Source organism: Anoplopoma fimbria, chromosome 18 (assembly GCF_027596085.1).
Source record: "Anoplopoma fimbria isolate UVic2021 breed Golden Eagle Sablefish chromosome 18, Afim_UVic_2022, whole genome shotgun sequence".
In the NCBI taxonomy this organism is placed as follows: Eukaryota; Metazoa; Chordata; class Actinopteri; order Perciformes; family Anoplopomatidae; genus Anoplopoma; species Anoplopoma fimbria.
The window spans coordinates 23,473,210-23,495,321 of record NC_072466.1 but is presented as its reverse complement, the minus strand read 5'-3'; the positions used below and the strand labels follow the sequence as shown (position 1 = coordinate 23,495,321).

The window sequence follows — 22,112 nt, the reverse complement described above, 5'->3', positions numbered from 1 at the left end:
TGGTGTTACCACATCACAAGACAGCCTTTTTAAAAGGTGTTTTACCATTTAGACCTTAATTAATGACCGGGATGAGGCAAAGATACTTGGGGAGGGTAAAGAGACAGGTACATACTGGTGTTCTAAAAATTAAGAAGACGTTGTTTGGCCCACTGAGTTGAATTGTTCGCCGGTTTGACCTGACCTAACTGTGCATTTAGCAAATGTACTTTTAGTGGTGCTAGTTTTTGAAAAAGCAAACAAGCGAGGCTAAAACAGTCACTGACTATAACATTACAGTTCCTGTATACATTCCCAAGAGGTCTGAGGGAGGAGCTCATTGCCTAAAGGCAGCAGATGATCCGTTCAGATTTAATGGTTTCCAGGTAAATCCTGAATTTGTTTACATCCAAATCAGATAGATTCCATCCTTGCATCTGGCATTCGGGTGCATTAAATCACTTTTCATTTCATTTTCTAAACAGAAAGAAAATAAATAAATAAGCCGGAACTTCATAAGTTTGCCGATATGTCGCCATTTGTTTTTTTCCGAGAAAATCGTGCAAGATGAAGAAATCAGACATTTCTTCTGAAGAGAGAAAGAGCTCCTCCTTCTTCTTGTATGTTTGTCTTCATTCCAAAACATCTCCACACTACAAGCAGGGTATTGAGAGTGGTACATTTAGAGGATAATTAAGTGTAAAGCTTTAGCTGTCTCTTTGTTTATTCACCAGCTTAATGCATCTTGATCAACGCATCCACCATTGGCAGATAGTCAATGGAGCGTAGAGCTTTTAAGATTCCTTTATACAGTACTGTTAATTGATTACATACAAATGAAATAAATACTAGGCTAAGCAATCCCATTAAATTATACCAAATACCACACAAGTGAGAGCTACATTCTCTAAATGTAACACTTTCCTATTAGTCACTTTACAAATAAACAATTCACATTTTGCTTTGCAAATAAATACGCTTGTGTGCTTCTTTCTGGGAGGGAGATGAGAAGGATGATACCACACTCATGTCTGTGCGTTGAGTATGGAGCTTGCACCAGGGTTTTGTTAGCCTAGCTTAGCATTAAAAACTGGATGCATTGGGAAACAACTAGCCTGGCTCTGTCCAAAGTTATAAAATACAAGTACAATTTGTGCTAGTTATCTTGTTTGCTTGACTTATGCATTAACAGAAATATATTTTAAAAAATTGTAGTTTGAGACAGGAAGTGTCTTCAACAAATAGAGTGCTGCAGGACTGAACCCTAAAACATGGACATGAGTCAGCATTTTTAACACTTCTGGTTCCCTCGTCTGGCAGTCAGTAGGTTTTTGTGAAAAAAGGAGTTGTTACTTACAGCGATTTCCCTACAGGCAGACATCGATATTCCAGTGCCTTCTATTTGTTTCAGTGCGTACTCCTTCTCATCTTTCCTGTAGGGATGAAAAGAGATAACGGGATCAACATTAATAGAGGTCACACAGATTGTTCTCTTTTAGCGACCTTTACAGCATCAACCTCAAGTGCCCGGGTCACTGCCCCCCCCCCCCCCACGTGAATCATTTCCACCCTAGATGTGAAACGCGGATGCTCAGGATTCAGACTACACACCTGCTTGGCTTGGCAGCATTTTTGGCCATGACTACTCTTTGTTTTCACTTTCTGACATTTGCGGGACAGGCCTTTGTGAATCACATTTGTGTATGAATAGCAGTTCAAAAGTGAAACGTGAGACGACAGGGTGGAGCGTGTTCAGCAGACAGATATTGATGATTTGAGATAAGAAGTGTTCCGGTGTCTGAAATACAATATAAGCCGAGAGCAGGGGAGAAACGTGGGGCTAAAAGGAAACTGTTTCTATTTTTAAAAAACAGTGCAAAGAAGCATGATTTGAAATATTAAGACAGTCTGTGGATGGTATCCAATAACAACTTAATTCAGTGTGCAGCCCGCACAGATCAAACAGGTCTCTGTGGTGCTAGAATCAAACGCACTTAAACCTAATTTTGCACTGGAGATGGTTATGGATTAAACAGAGCTCTCAGCCACACATCTTTAATACTAATTGAGCTGCACAGATGCTCAGAAGAGCTCATAACACTTAATCTTTTGGTCTGTAAAAACAATTTCCTCATATGAGATGAGTCAAATTCAGATAATAAAATAAGAGCTCCGCTGTTCAAAAGCAGAGGAAATAAAAAGACAAAAAAACTAACAAAAACGAAAAATACTACAACTATTTTGATTGTAACAGTTGTGAGCACTTCTCACTTAAAGGGGAACACCACCTTAATGAAGAATGCCAATATCTGAATGGTGTGGAAAAGTTAAGTCAATATCTGCGAACATAAGCACATTTGAGTTTCAGCTCTCTAATTTTGGGATTTAAGTGAGAGCTGTTTATGTTCAATTATATTTTTGGACTGTCTTGGACCACAGGAATAACATGAATGAATCTTGAAAATGGACGTAGTTCCCCTTTCACATGAACTTCAAGAGTCTGGCGGCTGCATCATCACACGTTCTATTTTGTATTCCGAATTCATCTGCCAATCTCCCCGCTAATCAATTATAAATGTTTTGCTCTTTAAATTGTCAGAAAATTCCCAAAAAATAGCCATCATAATTTCCTTAAGCCTAAAGAGAGGTCTTCAGATTGCTTGTTTTCTCAAACCAACAGTCTAAATCCAAAAGACGTTTTTGTTTCCTATAATAAAAGAAAAAAACAAGAAGCAATTCTTCACATCCTCTGTTATCCAATAATTTGTAAATACACTGTGTTTGTTCTGTTTTTATGTGTGAGAATCACTCTGCATGTTATTTTTCAAAAGTGCTATGAAAATAAAGTGTATTATTAATCGTATTTGAGAGGCTGCAGCCAGGGAATTAATGGCATTTTTGCTTGAAAAATAATCGAAATGTGTGCAAATCTGATTAATCTCTCAGAATAATGTTTCAAGTGGCACCGTAAAGTTTTGCAATCTGTGTGGTCTTGCTAGTGGAAGAGAAAATTACCACAATGGCAAAACAACCAATCAGAGAACTCCGTCTCACTGACTCCCTCTGATTCAACACACTGGAACAGCTGCCAAGCCATCCAACAGTGAGGGACACGCTAGCAAGATCTACAGACGACGGTCAGCCACACACAACCAATCGACACCAGCCAGGGTAACAGTCGGCGGGGTTGGTCGGCCCACAGCGGGCCTGTTTTAGCTGGTTTAGCGCGTGCTAGTAAACGCAAGCAGCAGCGGCCTCTGAAATGACGTCACTGCGGTTTGCGCGCATGCCCAACACCAAATTTGGAACACTGTGGTCTGCAGATGCACTGGTAGCTGGAACCACAAACCTATGCTTAAGACAACCACCAGAGACGAGCAGCTCTGCAACTGTCTGAACGAAGTTTACTTTGGACCCGCGCAGACGACCCAACGCTTTATGTATTATTATAGTTTACCCATAGTAGACCTAACATGGCACATGGACAGGGCTCGAACTAAAAGAACTGAATAGAAAGCGACTAAACTTAAAAACATAATCCAAGAAATTAAAGTTGTTTTGGACACTCAAGAAAGTTATTCATTCTGCAGTGTGAATGCTGCATTTGCATGTATATCATTCATATTTGATGGTTATCAACAAAATTATTATTGAATACCACTCACTCAATTTTTTAAATAACCCAATGTCTTAGGGGTGGACTTGAGAGTTATGGTTTGCGTTTGTAGTCCGAGTAGTATTGACCGATCACGTTCGAGCAGGGTTGGATGAGAGGAGGAACCCATTGACCCCGAAATTAATTCTGGGAACTTACATGTCCCGTCTGCAGCAGAGAGATGCACCGCCACTGGTGCTTTTGTTTATCGCCCTGGCTCCTGTATAGGCACTAGGATTATATGTATATAGAAGTGTTCCATCTACTTCTTTAAAACACTGACAATACATCTTCACATCTTGTCAGAGACACACTCCTCCTTTTTCCTGCCAGCTGGGACTAACTGGCCTAAGTTTCATATATCCCCTAGGTGTGAAGCCTGTGAACATTCAAAAAACATGCACGTGTAATAAATCATTTCTGGAACGTTGCGCGCTGGGGGACAGAAAGTGTTTTTTGCCACCTTTCAGTTATCACTTAAATAAAGCCCTACAGGTTGAGTTCACCTGTAGAGTGATGCCATCTATCCCCAGGGCTTTGCCAACAGCCTCTGAGAATAAAGATACAGGTGGACAGCAGCAGCTCTCCACATTTCACTTACAGATGTATAGCCTAATTCGCCAAGGACAGAAACAACCACGATATAACATGTAACAAGCTGTAGTATTGTGTAATCAGTAGTTAGGTGAATCAACGTAGTAGTCGGGCCCATTGCTTTGAAAACATCTCTGCAGTAAAAGTGACATTATCTTCATAACGTCTCCAGTGTCTCAGAGCTAGCCATAGGTCTGATTAAGAGTTGAGAATGTGTTGGAATATTTCAGCCCTTTCACTGTATCTCTTCTTTAATCTGTTCAGCGTCTTTCAAGGAAGCCCTTAGATGCACTAATTACACCGTATTCCCGGCACTAAATCCATAATACCCTTGAGGATGTTATTACCTCACAGCATTAAACAAAGCCCTCAGTCACCTTTTGACCTCACGTCACATCTCTATTATCCAATGTTGTAGAGGAGAATGCAATAAGACCCCACCTTCAGCCCTGACTCAGCTTTACAACTCAGCGAGTCAATGAACAGAGGATGTTGCTTACTGTAAAATGACAAAGATATGAGTAATGCAAATTGCTAATTCAAGGCCCCACTTTTTTCCTCCCGATACAAAAAACTACAGCTATTGGCTTATCTTTTAAAACTGATCTTTTTGTTCTTTTATCTCTAATGTCACCTATAACTACTTTATAAAACTATAACATCTTTATAGATTTAAAACACTGCCTTTATAGAACTTTATAACAAAATTGCAGTTTTATAACCACAGTGACCTGGATGAAGATTGGCCGCATCAGGGCCAATACCTGATCCCTGTAATAAGGTCATTAAAGGCACCAAGATTAATCTAGAATGTGGGATCAGAAAATCACACTATGTCGTACTTTGTTTGACCAGCAGCCCAGACAAACTAAGATATATGTTTAAAATGTAGGTATTAAACACATGTTTACAATAAAGTAAAATAGTCACGGTCATCAACTGGGTATTTACCAGTTGTACTGCTGTATAGTGACGCCGGTGGCCTTGCAGGGCAGAAACGTGAGAGCACATCTGTCCACCATCCTGCTGCTGGTTACACTGTATCCACACGTCACACGCAGCAAATAAATAAAACAATAGAGTCTAGAAAATAAAGTCAGTGCACGGTGTTACAAATGTGTGTGTGTGTGTGTGTGTGTGTGTGTGTATGTGTGTGTGTGTGTATGTGTGTGTGTGTGTGTATGTGTGTGTGTGTGTGTGTGTGTGTGTGTGTGTGTGTGTGTGTGTGTGTGTGTGTGTGTGTGTGTGTGTGTGTGTGTATGTGTGTGTGTGTGTGTGTGTATGTGTGTGTGTGTGTGTGTGTGTGTGTGTGTGTATGTGTGTGTGTGTGTGTGTGTGTGTGTGTGTGTGTGTGTGTGTGTGTGTGTGTGTGTGTGTGTGTGTGTGTGTGTGTGTGTGTGTGTGTGTATGTGTGTGTGTGTGTGTGTGTGTGTGTGTGTGTGTGTGTGTGTGTGTGTGTGTGTGTGTGTGTGTGTGTGTGTGTGTGTGTGTGTGTGTGTGTGTGTGTGTGTGTGTGTGTGTGTGTGTGTCCAAATGTGTGTGTGTGTGTGTGTGTGTGTGTGTGTGTGTGTGTGTGTGTGTGTGTGTGTGTGTGTGTGTGTGTGTATGGTGTGTGTGTGTGTGTGTGTGTGTGTGTGTGTGTGTGTGTGGGGGGGGGGGGTAAACACAGTCAGGGGAAGCTGTCTCCGCGTGGACCGTAAAAACGACACTTGTCCAAATAAATAAAAGTAAACATTAAACATTAACACCGTTGCTGTGTTGTTTTGGAGAGGAGGAGGAGGAGGAGGAGGAGGAGGAGGAGGAGGAGGAGAGGAGGAGGAGGAGGGGGGACGTTGGTGAGTGAGTGAGTTACATGAAAACAAACAGACACAGGGCATCGCTGCGGGGGTCCCGGTGTAACGGCCGCTGTACCCACACACACAGCCTCCGTCAGTACGGCTCTGTTCTTACCCGTCTCTGCTCTTAGCTTTATAAACGTGCCCATAGGTTCTTACCCGTCTCTGCTCTTAGCTTTATAAACGTGCCCATAGGTTCTTACCCGTCTCTGCTCTTAGCTTTATAAACGTGCCCATAGGTTCTTACCCGTCTCTGCTCTTAGCTTTATAAACGTGCCCATAGGTTCTTACCCGTCTCTGCTCTTAGCTTTATAAACGTGCCCATAGGTTCTTACCCGTCTCTGCTCTTAGCTTTATAAACGTGCCCATAGGTTCTTACCCGTCTCTGCTCTTAGCTTTATAAACGTGCCCATAGGTTCTTACCCGTCTCTGCTCTTAGCTTTATAAACGTGCCCATAGGTTCTTACCCGTCTCTGCTCTTAGCTTTATAAACGTGCCCATAGGTTCTTACCCGTCTCTGCTCTTAGCTTTATAAACGTGCCCGTAGGTGCCTCGACCCACTTTGCAACCTTCATATTCGAACAGATCTTCTACTTTCTCCCGCTCGGCCGCCAGCTTCGCTTTGAAGTCGTAATCCATTTCAACCCATAAATACGTCTTAATTTACAATAAAATAAAATATTAATTATTACATGCATTAATTAAATAATCTGCTCGTTTTTATTCCCCCACCATTTCCTTGTTTGGGATTTTGGTCTGCTCCGCTTAACGTTCACTGGCTCGTTGACGTTTCTAATTGGCGCGCGGGGCTTGCAGGGAAGTGTAGTTCTTTGAGGCAGAGCCGCGCCGGCCCGCTGGCTGAGCGCAGGGAGCAGAGAACTACAACCCGCAGGGAGCAGAGAACTACAACCCGCGGTGCTCTGCGGACGGACGCTCAGGAACAGTGGTTTGGATTTCATGATCAAACTGATACTTTATGCTCTTTAGACGTATTTACAAATATGTCAAACAAATATAATATATATATATATATATATATATATATATATAGACAATAATAATATAATAATAATAATAATAATATATATATATATATATATATATATATATATATATATATATATATATTATTATTATTATTATTATTTTCAAGGCGATACATACATATATACAGTAAATATATAATGTAAGATGCTGTACATTACTGTCAGATACTAACTCAGTGCCACCGCCCTCCTGGCTGGTTATTTCATTTGATTATGATCTATTTATTTATTTATTGTGTATCATGAATGGCATTTCCAAAGCATGTAGTTGTGGACATGTGCAGCTAGAATGGACTTTATAATGCTGATACAGTACACACTATCCCTAGTTCACTTTCTGTATTTCCTTGCACTGCAGTCGTCTTAACAGGCTCATCTGATAACAGTTATGTCTGTGTTATGTGTGGTGATATTATATCCACATATGAAAACTACAAAGCTGTATTTGTTAATGTCAGTACGGTTTACAAACAATAAATGAATGCATTACGGTCGTGCGGCGGTGCAAGACAGTGTTTACATTTCCAGACATGTACTTCATATGGACAGTTTACCCAAAGTAAACTAGATTATAGAGTCTAGATTATAGTGTATTATAGTGTATTATAGTAGATTATAGTAGGTTATAGTGTATTATAGTAGGTTATATTATAGTAGGTTATAGTGTATTATAGTAGATTATAGTAGGTTATAGTGTATTATAGTAGGTTATAGTGCTGTATTCACGCACTAAAGAGGTACACAGTCCCACGTTTTGGAATAGGGTCTGATATGAGCATGGCTCACTGTTATATGAACATGGTGCTTTATTAAATAGTCTACTTGTTTGTTTTGAACACTCTGCAGGCTGCAAAAGGGAAATATAACGTCACGTGAGGAAACCCCTGTTTCTGCAATGAGTGACAGGGCCCTGGACCAATCGCGTGTGAGCAGACGGAGCCTCGCCACCCGATTGGCCGGACGCGAGTGTGACGCCAGGGCGGCGACTGTATAAATACACGGCGCCGCCAGCAGTCAGTGCTCTGCACAGTATGGCCGGCGATATTAGCTAGCACTCGCTAACGGTATTCTCTGCAAAAGGGAAGACGGTAACTCAAGAAAATCAACACCTGGATTGCTTAAAGGACTGTACCTCAATAAATTATAACCGACCGAAGAAGGATTAATCACGTTGTAAAGGCTACAACCGAAGTTTAATCCCTGTTTTTGTTGGGTGTCTGTTGTCTCATGATGGAGGATAATGGTGCACATTTCTTCGAGGGGACGGAGAAGCTGTTGGAGGTGTGGTTCTCCCGGCAGGACGAGGCCAAAGGAACCGGAGACCTCCGTACCATCCCCAGGTTTGTGTGCTCGGTCCCGGCAGCAGAGGGTCGTGTCTCCGGGTCGCCGGCCACATGCTTGGCTTCATTCCCGCGATTCATTCCCGACATGTGACCGGTTCAACGCCATAACGCGTTTCTTTGGTTTGTTTTCATCCGTTAAGGACTCCTCTCTGGAGTGCTAGTGTAGCTAGCTAGCCGGCTAACCAGGGACGGAGCCACATTGTGACACCAGGGGCCCCAACCAGGGGCTCCACCAGGGACCTAGCTAACAGTCACCTAGCTAACAGGGACCTAGCTAACAGGGACCTAGCTAACAGTCACCTAGCTAACAGTCACCTAGCTAACAGGGACCTAGCTAACAGGGATTTAGCTAACAGGGACCTAGCTAACAGGGACCTAGCTAACAGTCACCTAGCTAACAGTCACCTAGCTAACAGGGACCTAGCTAACAGGGACCTAGCTAACAGTCACCTAGCTAACAGTCACCTCCCCTTAGCAGAGCTGAGTCATTCATTCTCCTCCCGCAGAGAACACGCTATCAGGCCGCTGTAGGGCTGTGGCATGAGCCTCACCTGTCCCTCACCTGTACGGGGGACAGTGGTGACGTTGAATGTCCGTCTGACAGCAGGTTGTCAGCCCGGCCACGGCTAACAGTTGACGCTAGCTAACTCTGGCTACTTCCAGGGAGAGAAAACACACACATATACACACATATATACATACACACACACACACACACACATATACACATATATACATACACACACACACATACACGCACACACACATACACACACACACATACACACGCACATACACACACGCACTCACACACACAGTGAGTGTTAGGCTTCACACGAGGCTCTGTCGTAAGCTGAACGTATCTGTCAACACTAGGCTGTATCCAGCCTCCTTCTCCTCCTCTCCTCCTTCTCCTCTCTCCTCCCCCCCCCCGTGGGTGCGCACGCAGTTTACTGCCCCGCATTGGGTCGTTTGATTTCATGACGTCAACGTTACAGCAAAGTGCTGAAACACGCGACGCTCCTGTCTTTACGTGGACGGGCTCTGATGAGGTGATGTTATAGGAGAGTTATAGATTAATGAGGCTATATGAGTCTGCGTCATGAGGGGGGGGAGAGAGGGGGGGGGGTCGGCCTCGCGTAAGACGTCACGCATGCGGTCCCCGTCGTCTCCGCGTGTTGCCTCACCACGGCCCGGGTCAGATCCCTCCGCAGCCCTCCGCATGTTGGTTTCTGCTGAACCGGGTCTACTTGTTTGCAACTACGAGAGTGGAGTCGGTGAATTCACATGATGGTTATGATCAGAGACGCTGAGTGAGCAGGGTTGTTGTTGTTTTGGGGTTTTTCTGTTGTTTTTTTGGGGGGTGTTTGAGATCACATGGCTTATTGTAACGTGAAGCCTTTATTTCTCATGAGGGTTCTCTTAAAACAAGCCCCCCTCACGTTCCGGGCCGTAGGCTCTCCTCCCCTCCTCTGATTGGTTAGAGGGGTCCCCTACTGTGATTTGCTTAGAGACACTTGGCTGTTCATGTCTGGCCCTGGGCGATGGGACATTCAGAGAAAAACCTGGTTAAGAAGGGTGTTGCAACAGACTCTTATGATCTTGTGCCAAAGTAGGAACAAAGTCAGGCATCAGTGGATTACAGTTAATGCTGCGGGCAGTGTTTTGCTGCTTTTTAACCTATTCGTTCAGGTGGTTGTTGATCCTTCAGTGTGAGTGTAGAGCAACTGGAGTTGATACTGGCAACAGCTGGGTTTTTATTTTTTTATAAACAAACCAATGACAACAACCAGTCAACTTTCTCTCTTAACGACCCGCTTGACCCCACCTTTCACAGCACTACTATACTATCAATGGAATGGCCTCTGGCAAGGTTCAAGTCCCAAACTGCTCCACGCCACGGGGTGACTTTTGTGGCCATTAGCCATCAGATCTCTAGAGGTCGTGTTTAAGGAAAGTGTGTGTGTGTGTGTGTGGCCGTTCGGGTGAATGAGGCCCGGTATTAATTTACAACCAGAGGGCAGATTAGCGGCTCAGGAGGGACGCTGTCGTGGATCAGGCTCTTGCTGGACGTCAGCCAATGTCCAAATAAGTCCACAAGGGCATCCAATTCACAAACGTGAAGCTCACTCACATTACCTTCTGCCGTCCTTCCACCGGGGCCCCTGCAGCAGTCTGCAACCGCTCCTGAAGGCCACTTTATGTTAGTTCTACACACACACAGTGTGGGTATCACTGTCCCCTTGGCTCTGCATCTAAATGTTAAGTCGTCACATCTTGAATTATCTGAAGTGACTTAGAGTTATGCCACTATTCCCCCCCCTTCCAGGAATCTGTCATCTTGTTGCTCCATGTCTCTGGTGTATGGATGGAAAAAACTCTCTGGTACTCTCTTCTCTGAGGAGAATCTGATCCTTCTGAGCGACCAGAAATAGCCCGTGGTGTGCATTTCACACTGAAACGTGAGCTGACACAGGTCTACGGTAACGTTGTCCCTCTGGTATGATCCAGCACGTCGCAACAGCTCTGATGTCATCAAGGAGTTAAATTGTTTTTTTTGTTTTTTTTTAAATGGTTCCAACAGGATGAGTCGTACCTGTTGGGGGTTTATACTCATTTGTATAAAGAGGCAGCCAGTTAACTTACTTCAAAAAACGAAATACACAATATTGGTAGGAAAAGGGTTGATTTAAGCTCTGTACTTTTTTCCACTCTCAAAACATGTAGCATGTAACCACATTTTGACCAGTGAGTCAAAAGCTTGAGGGGGTCTATAAGTCAGATCAGTCTGGCACAGTATTGTCTGATTCTACTTCTACTAGCTTATTGTTGCTAAACTTGGAAAAGATGGGAGAGGCTGCAGGCTTTGCTGTTGTCACAAAGTTTTAATGTATATTAAGAACAAGGCACCGTGCTAAAGACCCATCCTAATTTTAGCACTATGAATGGGGCTAAGGGTTGAACTGTAGGCACACTGTATTTATAATACTATTAAATACTACTGCTTCATCCCAGGTTGCCATTGGCAACAAGTTCCACGGAATCTGTTTGAGACAATGGTGGAGCAAATCAAGTTGTTTGACTGAGGGGTAAAAAAAAAAAGTCTGAACTGACCAACCGGCAACACCAGGTGAACCTGAATTTGGGGGGGTGTGGAACGTAAAGGGAAATGCAGTGAGGGGGGGGTGTGGAACGTAAAGGGAAAATGGAAAAGCAAAGAGTCTCGGCATCTTTTGAGCTGGACAAAAAATGTATACTGTAAGCTACAAAAATGGCAGCCATATTTTTAGTGTCTCAACCAAAAGCTGATGTCCTTTTTTAAAAAGATAGTGTTGAGTCCTGTAGGTGTCAAAATTCCAAAGGCTCACTTACTAATCTCTCATTAGAGGCCACAGTCAATAAGTATGAGGGTAGAGGACTATAATGCTAGCTTGTTTGCTTTTAGCCAGCTGCATGACAAGATTATTGGGGTTTTTTGGTCCCCCAGTCATTTGTCTGAGGTGTTCCTAAAGGTTTATTTGTGTGTTTGGTATCTGTGCTTCTATCTACATGAGGTGCTTCAACAGTCCAAGGCCAGAATTCACTGACCAGTAGCTAGTCAATATCCATGACAGATGTAGTCAGACTGGTTTAAGACACTTAACCCAGCGACTCTGGAAAAATGTCTGTGGTTTCATCCAAATTATGAAAGTTTCAAGCAAATGTCTAGAGACCAAATGCAGCTAATAGGGGTGTGTATATCTGTTACTGATTATTATGCAGGTTTGCTCAAAATTATGTGGTAGGAATTAACTGATTACTTAAATAAACAACGTGTCTTTCTAACATTTCAATGCTACTTCCCATCTTTAACAGCATTTGTGTTGTGGTACCATGTGGATGAAGCTGGGGGGGCATGTATAAAGTGTCTCCAGCCAGGCTAGGAGAGGATAGATGGGGTTAATAAATCGCCTTTTTCAAGTCTTCTTCAATACAGCATAATGTTCATTTGGTAAACTGTTCCCATTTAGAGGGAAACTATTTAGGGCGTTGTTTCCTTGTGAGGGGTCGCTACTATGGCTTCGTCCAATGTGGAAGTTTTCTTTGTTTCTGGTTTTACAACTTAATTTAGTTGAAAAACAGGAACCTTTTGGTTGCCTTAAAATGTCTTATTCAGCATTCGATTGTACTTAGCTCCTCCCTCTCGTGTTACTTCTGGTTCCAAAAAAACAAAAACAAGATGGCGATAGCAAAAAATGCCAAATTCAAGGCTTCAAAATGTTACTACTTCCACTTCATGTCACATGGTTACCCGAAACCTCCGTCATTTTGTTTTTTTTTTTTTTTTTATTATTATTATTATTTTTTTTTTGTATTACTGGTGTAGCAGAGGCTTGTAAGAATTGGTGACGTCATGCCAAGATGGCCTACATTTCTTCCTGAACTTTCTTTACATGCAACTTCGAACAGCAAAAACAGGCGGATGTAATTTAACTAGTTAGAGAGTACGTGACTGACTGTTCACACCTGCTTCTTGACCGATTCTGTCACCGCCTGTTAAGAGGACCTGCACTAACGGGTTGTGAAGTCACCGAGGCACATTTCTCGTTCCCCAGAAAAAGCCCGTTGACTACTGCAGGCCCCTTCCAATCTCTCAGAGGGTGAACTATGCAACACTGGCTGCTGGTAAATTCTCCATTGAGCGCTGACGGTCTCTCACTACCGACTCTCTAAACGGCGTCTTCCTACTGTGGACCCTGTGAATGGGCCCAGGCTGCCCTTCGTGTGTGTGTGTGTGTGTGTGCGTGCGCGTGCGTGTGTGCGTGTGTGTGTGTGTGTAAAACATGACGCAGATACATTTGCACTGCAGCTGTCCATTGGGTGGTGGTTGGTTTGAGAGGTGGTGGGGGGCAGACCTGCTGTTGCCAAGGAGAGTGCTGGCTGTGTTGTTTGCCCTTGTCTGTGATTTGCCCAGGAATGATCAAGTGGGGCCAATATCCAAACAACCCAAATCCTCTCTGATTATTGCTTGTTTGATTCCTGATATCTGCTCAGAAGTTTGATTATTTATTTTATTTTTTTGGCCGCCGCCTTCTTGGAATTTGGCTGTCGCAATCTTGTTTTTTGCAAAAAGGGAACGGAAGTGCACATATTTGACTGCGAAGGAGTGACAGACGCTGTATACGGCTCTGGTAGGGTAGCGACCTGTCAATCACAAGGTAGCCCTGCCCTAAAGCATACCTGTCTTTATGGTCTATTTCACTCTAAAAGAAACCATCATTTACTAAACAAATATCATGCGGTATTGAAGAAGACTTGAATCTAGCAATTGAGACCATAAACCCATGTTTACAATGTTTACGGAGGGAATAAATCAAGTGAGAAGTAGGGTCATTTTCTCATAGACTTCTATACAATCAGAATTCTTTTTGCAACCGGAGGAATCGCCCCCTGATGGCCATGAGAAAGAATTCAAGTTTAAGGCCCTTCTGCATTGGCTTCACTTTTTAGAACTGGAGGTTGCCTCCTGGGTCAGAACAACTCTACTTTCTTTCCAGTGTGTGTGGATCACTCAAATTTGTACTGAGATTTCCTTCCATGTATTTAACATTCCAAATCTAGTAAATGAAGGTCAAAGTGCTAACTTTTCCTTTTTCTCTCTCTTTTTAATTTTTAATTTTTTTAGGTTTGAGTGGGACAAACTTCTGGAGAATGTGCATTGTTTGATCATAAGTGTGACAAAGTCTGACAAGCAGGAAGCTTATATACTCAGGTGAGTGCCCGGTCTTTTTACATGCAGTACTGTGTGAGTCCTGTGTTTTCCCAACCGATTACAAGGCAGGCGGGATTAGACAGCGGTCACCTGTAAGCCGCTTGCTTTTCACAGCACAGCCTTTGTCATCGGGTGAAGAGACGGTCACAGGCCCACACACGCATTACAAGCTGCATAGCTTTTATTGTATGAATTGTATCCAAGGTGGATATAACACTTGTACAATTAAATGTTTTTCCATGAGATTGAGAATAATTATGTAAAAATGAACATCCACTCTAATTTGTGTTTTAGATTTTTGGGGATCATGTCCCTTTTTCTTGTTTTCAAACAGGTCTGGCAGGTAAAGCAAGTTGTCATAGCAGCCAGGAAGTTATTTCTTATCACAGTCAAAACAACTTTGCTTATGTGTCGAGTCTAACACAGACTGCAAGCAGTATACTATGGGTGAGGTAGGATTCACAAATACTGTTAGATCTTTAAACCAGTGTCGGTATCACATGGGTGTGGTTGACTACCTTACACAAGTATGTTGTACAACAGCCCTGTGATTAATGTGGTTAAAGCCACCAGTGGCAAGTTTAAACAAATATTTGGTTGAGCTTCTCTTTTTGACATCTGTATTTACTCATGATCCTACCCATTGATAAGACCTTTTCTATAAATTCAGTGGACATACAAAAAAGTAGCACATGAGTAGAATAAGCAACTTTGTATAATACATTAGACAGTGAGTACAGACGTTTCACAGCTGTGTTGTGCTTCTTTTGCTTCCACAGTGAGAGTAGCATGTTTGTCTCCAAGAGACGTTTCATTTTGAAGACATGCGGAACCACCCTCTTACTGCAAGCACTGGTGCCTCTGCTGGAACTCGCCAGGGAGTACTGCGGTTTCGATGCCATCGAGGTATGCCCAGTATTTGAGTATATGTAAAAACAGGTCTTATTCTGTAGCTATAATGTATTCTCGAATGTAAAAACGTGATGCCTTTTTCACTTTTCTTATTTTAAAGATTTTATTTACTTAGTGTGTCTGTTTTTTGTGTCTGTTTTACAAATTTATATCAACTGTGTTGGCATAACATTTAAGTTTTTAATTGTATTATTACCTGATGCCAGCAGCTTGTTCATCTCTGACATTTTTCTATGCTCTTTTTCTGCAGAATTTCTTCTACTCCCGCAAGAACTTTATGAAGCCCACCCATCAAGAGTTCCCTCATCGAAACTTCCAGGAGGAAGTGGACTTTCTCAGCCAAATTTTCCCAAGTACGTAAAAACCTTTGCGTTGGAGTGCCAGTGTCGGCTCCATTTTCCCCTCCTGAAAATACATTTGTAAAATTGCACAACTTAATGCTTCATCCACACACTCTTGTCAAACCATAGGGAAGCACATTGCTCCCGCCAAATGGGTGGCAACTTTGTTAAGCTCATTTTCATCTGTAACCGCTGTAGCATCAAAGCATGGTGGAACTAGCTAACTAGGCAGCCCCAAAATGAGTCAAATTTAACAACTTGATTTGTTGACCCATTTAGACATGTCCCAGCATAGGAAAGCACATTGCTATCGCCAGATGAGTGGCAACAGTTTCTAGCCCATTATCTGTAACCAGTGTAGCATTAACTCAAGGTTGAACTAGCAGGCTAGCTACATAACTAGCCAGCTGCTAAATATGTAAAGATTTAACAATTTAATGCTCCATCCACAAACATTGGTCACAGCATAGGAGAGCACATTACCATCACCAGATGAGTGGCATCTTTCTTCAGCTAATTTCCGGTAACAGGAGTAGCATTAAGCGTGGTGGAACTAACTAGCTAGCTAACTAGCCAGCCGGTTAAGAAAAACTTTTTTTTTTCTTTTTAAATTCAGGCTGCACAAATCATAATGAAAATCTAGAATAGTTTCATACAGTTTATTTTCATTGCTGATATAAATTGTATGTTAATAATCTATTCATCCTTATATTAATATACTGTGTCCCTGGAAATTGCTTTAACTAATGTTACAAACCATTGTAACAGTCTGAATGTTGATAGTCTGTAAATTGTTTCCCTTGCCCCAAAGTGAGGCAAAGATACATTTCATTACCTTAGCTGCATATTTCTCCTGTGGTGAAATCAATCCATGTCAAACGACTTTTCCCAGGCTTGCGTGCCAGTTGTTTAGGAAACGATAAATGCAACCTAAATAAAATAAATCTTGCTGATTCCTTTTGTAACCAGTTCTCAATGCCCGACTCTAGCCTCTTGCATATCTGTTGGGTAAAATAGGAAGGCTGAAGAAGCTGCCTTGTGCTCTAGAAACCCAATCGATGATACAATCCCATATTTGAGATTGTGTCGTGTACGGCCACCATAAGGCCAACTACTGTAAAACAAACCTCTTTCCTTTTGCTTCTTTATAGATGGTGCAGCCTACTGTATGGGACGTTTGAACTCTGACTGCTGGTAAGCTCCACACAACCTCCCGAACTTGTCCAAACTGCATTTTCCCACACAGTGTTGTGGTATAAACATGTTATAGGAATTTTCTTCTAAAATAAGTTAGTCTAGTAAATGAAAATGCAGCCAAAGTTTGCTGCTTTCTTCCGTGTTGCATAATTTCAGCCACAGCAGGATATTGCTACACGATAATGAAAAATGTCTAGTTTACTTTCTGGGTATTTTCTGCTTTATATGAAAGCTCTTTGAAAACCTCCTTTTGCTGTGGCGTCATAAACTCTGTCATACCTTCTCCTGATTTTAACGGTCAACTCCATCAGCGATATTTTTACATGTTTTTAATTTTTTTTAAAAAGGAAACACCCACACAGCAGTTACCTAGGTTACAAAAGTTGGCTAATCAAAAAGGTTACGAATAATGACTTTTTGAAATAACTGAAAGGGTTGGTTTGGATGTTTTTGATGAGGGGTTCTTTATACTTTTGTGTTTTTCGAGGTGCAATTATGTTTTTTGTCAATGGAGTCCAGTGGCTTTGAGGGGAGCGATGTCAAAAATCATTATCAATTTATGTGTATGTACATTTCGAATACATTCACCACTTTAACTTGCCGTCAGACAGCTCTTTCTGAAGGGCAACCGGAGTCTGTTATATCGCTGTGTTCATAGCCACAAGACTGCATTGACAAAAACGATAATTTTACCTCATGGAACACAGGGGTTGCTTTTCCACGGCTGCATCAATTGGTTAGTTTGTCTCTGTTATTGTGTGACTTTTGGATCCAAACTAACCTGGCTGCCACACAGCAGTGAATTGCTCAGCCAACATATCTGGTTCCCTCTGCTTCTCCGCACCAGCTAGCTCGCCAATTCCACCATGCTTTAATGCTACGTCGGTTACAGAAAAGTTGGCGAACAAAGTTGCCGCTCGTGCTTTTTCTACCTGTGACTAGAGTGTGTGGACGAGGATTTAAGCTGCTGATTTTTACTCATTTAGTGGCTGCCATGTTACTATAGGTAATACACCCTGATGTATGTATGTAGAAAATCATCATGCAGGAACCCACGTCAGGTCACGTGGGAAAACAATTTTCAAAGGGCTTTGGGAGAAATCTTACACCACTGGGAAGCTACAGCATGATATTGAAGCCCACACTTTTAGTTTAATTACCTGTCACTGTCTTGCATCTACAGGTACCTGTTTACCCTGGACTTACCAGAGTACTGGGAGAACAAGCATGCGGATCAGACGCTGGAAGTTCTGATGAGCGACCTCGATCCAGCCATTATGGACCAGTTCTATATGAAAGATGGTGTTTCTGCAAGTGATGTCACTCGTGTATGTATACACACACACACACACACACACACACACACACACACACACACACACACACACACACACACACACACACAAGCCCTCTGGAGTTGTGATGGAAGCATAGTTTTAGACATTGAGTTCTCTTGTTGCAGATGAGTGGAATTCGTGACCTGATACCAGGTTCTGTGATCGATGCCACAATGTTCAACCCATGTGGATACTCAATGAATGGAATGAAGACTGACGTGAGTTGATTCTTGAGTTGTATATTTATTTTTTTACCCCGCTGCGCCAAACTGCTGCAAACGTATCTCTTTAATGTGACTCTCTTTGCTTGTGTTGTCCTCTGCAGGGAACTTACTGGACCATCCACATCACCCCAGAGCCGGAGTTCTCCTACGTCAGCTTCGAAACCAACCTCTCCCAGACGTCATACGACGATCTGGTCAGCAAGGTTGTGGATGTGTTCAAGCCAGGAAAATTTGTGACTACACTTTTTGTCAATCAGGTTTGTGTTGTTTTTGGTTTTTTTCAAATAAAATACTGCTTTTGTTGAGGGTTTAAATGAAAGTTGCCACTGAGTAAAGCATTTTTTATTTTTTATTTTTTGCCCCTGCAGAGCTCAAAATGTCGCAGTGTCTTTTCTCCCGCCCAGAAAGTGGACGGCTACAAGCGTCTCGACCGCCAGCTGGCTCAATTTAACGAGTACAATTTCGTCTTCACAAGCTACGCCAAGGGGCGCCAGCAGAACCAACAGAGCTGAGGGTCGAGGATGAAGAAGAGGCGTAAAAAGAAAGGCGGCCGCTTGGGGACACTCCCCTCCTGCGGCCGGCTTCACCCCCCACTGAAGAGCCTGTCCTCTTCCTCCCCCTCCTCTTCCTCCTCCTCCCCCCTTCCGCTGCCGCTGCCGTCGTTGTTCAGAGTCTCCCGGTGCTGACGAGGTGGCGAGCCCCGGCTTAGCCTCCAGTTTGAGTTGTTTGCATTGTTGTACCCGTGACTTAGATCTCTTGCATGAAAGCTCTTCTCCCCGTTTCGATATTCTAGCTCACTCTTGCCGTGATCTTGAGGTGCATGCAGAGGAATTGAACACGCTCCGTTCAAGGCCGCCCGTCTGCACCCAAGGCGACGGCCCCTTCCTGCAGGCATCCCCCCTCATCCCCCACAGACAAGGCTTCCGCCCCCACTAGGCCGGGGCCCCTGGCATGCTCAGATCGGTCCGCTCATCCGTTTCCCCGCCACCAAAATTTCAAAAATTCGACCAAACTAACCCGATTCGCTCATCTATTTATTTATGAAGCACAACCAGTTTTTTTTTTTGAGTGCACTTTAAAAAACCTGTTTGCTCACGGTACGAATGAAAGAATAGAAAGCCGACCTTTTATGTCTTTGTCTAACGTCTGATTGAATGTATGAGTCGTGTTAAGCTTTTGGCCATTCTAATCGTCGTCGCTTTGTCGGGACACATTTGAGTTCCTTCGATTGCCATACTCGCTGTTCGATGTTGCACACGTTGGATTAAAGGTTCTCAGCTCATTGGTCGATTTGTAAAGTGCACTATTGGGAAACAAACAACAACAACAAAAAAAAGACGTTCTGCTTTGCTGGGCTTTTAACAGGCCGACTCCCACCAGCGTTCACTCATTTGTGCTCCTACTTAGAAACCGACAATCAATCAACTATTCCGTGTGCCCTTCTATAGGAAGCCTCTGGGTCTTAACACCCCCTCCCCTCCCTCCGCTCATATTTAGCTCTCTAGTTTCCACATTCACATGAAGTGGTTAAAATGTTCAAACTGAATGTAGCACCCCCCCCCCTGTCTTTCGAATGTACACATCCCTAGAGAAAAGCCTGGACCAGGGTTCCAGCTGAATGTACCACTCCAGTAGAGCACCCCCTCCTCCTCCCTCACACAATGCCCTCTGCCGACCAGCCTTTGTGGCATTCGCAGCAGGTCTCTCCCACCTCCGACCCCCCCGGAACTGTGACGAGACTGCGGCCACTCTCTGAATGGGGGGAAAAAATAATGAATCGGGACACTTTTTTGCTTAGTTAGCCCAGCAAAGCATTTCACACATAATGTCCATCCTCTCTGTCTCTTTCCGCCCGCCCCCCATACAGAAATCTGTACACAAACAATAGAGGTCCGCCGGTCTGAGCATGCCAGGGTGATCCCGGATCATTCCACATATAACTGCTGCATAAGCTGCCATTTAATTACATTTATTGTACCCCAGACATTTTTCTTTTCTTTTTTTGCAGTGAGTTGGTCAAAAATGTGACACCCCTAGCAGTTTTGTTTTGTTTTTTTTGTTTGGATCAACACTTTTTAGTCCATTGAGGGGGAAAAAAATCCTGTGACACTATGGTGCATGTGACTACTAGTGCCGTGTTGCTTGACAGTGTAGCGTAGCGCCGTCTCTTCCTCCTCTTCGTCCGTAGGTCTGTGTGCTTCACCTCCCTCCTCGTTTTTTTTGTTTTGTTTTTACCAGCTGAAATCGTTTCTGATGTGTTTTGGATAACGCATGGACTAATTTATTTAATTTTTATCTTCCCTTAAGGTTAACTTGTATTGATCTTACTTCATGTTTGTGGACGAGTGCTGAAGGCAGGTTAGGTTTCTTAATCATTATCTTTTAAGCTACGGTCGGTCCTCCCCGTTCGCCGTTTGGCTCTGCGGCGTTCACAACGCTTCTCCTGCCAGAGAATGCAGTTTTTGAACCTTGAGCCGGACGACGACGCCCTTTGACCTGCTCTCAGCCCTCAGGGCTCAACGCAGTCCTTTCTTTATGGTAGAACTGTGCGTGTGGTTGCATCGGCGCCCATAACTGTCATTCATCATCCGAGGCCCTCTGCAAGCCAGTTGGACCAGTAGATGAAGTTTTAACGAGTTCTTTTTTTCCCCCGACATCCAGTCTCTGTTTTCACATGAACTGATCTCAACTTGCTGTCAAACGACTTAAGGTGATCCGCTAAGACTGTTACCGGTTCCCTTTTTCTTTTTAAAAGTCACAAATGTTAAAACCGCTCAAAATAATGCGAAGCGGTTCAAAGCTAACTGTTATTGGATGAAGTACATTTAGCCGCGTTGGTGTGGATCATTATGCTATTGTTTTATTTTATTTTTTATACAGTGAACTCAAAATGCATTTTTTGCAGTTGAATGGTAATAGAATTTTATACAAAAAATATTTTGTATTTTTTGCTGCGGACCAATCTTTTTGTTCTTTCTTTTTTCTCTCATCCCCCCTTTTTTTTTTTTTTTTTTTTTTTTTTTGTCCAAATGTTTATTTTGTTGTGAAACCAGTTTGTTCTATAGTTACGGGATGACCTTTTCAAAGCTGACTCATTCATGTTCGTTTTTGTTTTTTTTCATCTTCACTCTCCCTTCCTTTTGAAGTCTTCTCTCTAGAGGATGGGAGAGTGAACGCCTCCCCCCGTGTCAGAGAAGGAGAGAAGGGGGTGCGGTTTCAGGATGTACTGAAGGAGAAACTTTGCTGTTATAATTCTTTCTTTTGCTGTTCTTTGGATGGTCAAGATGTGCTAAATATATCTGTGCTACGAGCTTGATGCTTCAATAAAAAAAGATGCTTATCTGTGCAACTTGCCGTGTTCTTTATTGAAAACTGAAGATCGTCCTTTGCGCTAAAAGAATCTCTGACGGATTGCATTGCATATTGAATAATAGAAAAGTAGTGGAACTAATGACATGTCAATTGATTTCCTTTTTAAGGGGAGACCCTACTGGTGAATAGGGTGAACAATAATGAACTAATAGATTTCACCATAAAACTTCTCCAGTTTATTACTCACTTTAAGGCAATTATGTTTTCTGAAATGTGTTTAATATGCAAATGATATATACTAATTGTACCTTTTAGGAGAATTCTCTGAAAGAACTTGTTGACGCAGATTCTGTATTATCAGCAGGAGCCGGAAAACACTGACTTTCTATAAACTCTACCAGTCTCTCATAAAGCTCCGGTCTGAGGCTTTGAGCTCCTCCAGACTCGTCATGTGTCTATGTTGATGTCCATCGTCACCTTCACGCTCACTCACTTTTTGAGGATGGCCTGCTCTGTGCAGATTTACAGCTGTGTCATAAGCTTTCCATTCAGTTTAACCAGTGATGGAAGAAGTATTCGAATCCT

General features: G+C 42.9%; 2 protein-coding genes across 2 annotated transcripts in view; one reads left to right on the top strand and one right to left on the bottom strand.

The window, feature by feature from the left end:
- The window catches only part of cdk19 (cyclin-dependent kinase 19), a 49,457-nt gene extending 42,755 nt beyond the window's left edge, over positions 1-6,702 (bottom strand). Inside the window, exons 1-2 of the mRNA XM_054618685.1 lie at positions 6,575-6,702; positions 1,337-1,412 (exon numbers count right to left, since the gene is read on the bottom strand). Coding sequence (XP_054474660.1) covers positions 1,337-1,412; positions 6,575-6,702 — 204 coding nt within the window. The remainder of the gene's footprint in view (positions 1-1,336; positions 1,413-6,574) is intronic.
- Positions 6,703-8,149: 1,447 nt separating this feature from the next.
- Positions 8,150-21,564, top strand: amd1 (adenosylmethionine decarboxylase 1). The gene is made up of 9 exons (XM_054618311.1): positions 8,150-8,449; positions 14,118-14,204; positions 14,984-15,110; positions 15,367-15,469; positions 16,609-16,651; positions 17,838-17,982; positions 18,117-18,209; positions 18,317-18,472; positions 18,584-21,564. The coding sequence occupies exons 1-9, from the start codon at positions 8,337-8,339 to the stop codon at positions 18,725-18,727; spliced, it is 1,011 nt and encodes a 336-aa protein (XP_054474286.1). The 5' UTR covers positions 8,150-8,336; the 3' UTR covers positions 18,728-21,564.
- Positions 21,565-22,112: the final 548 nt, after the last annotated feature.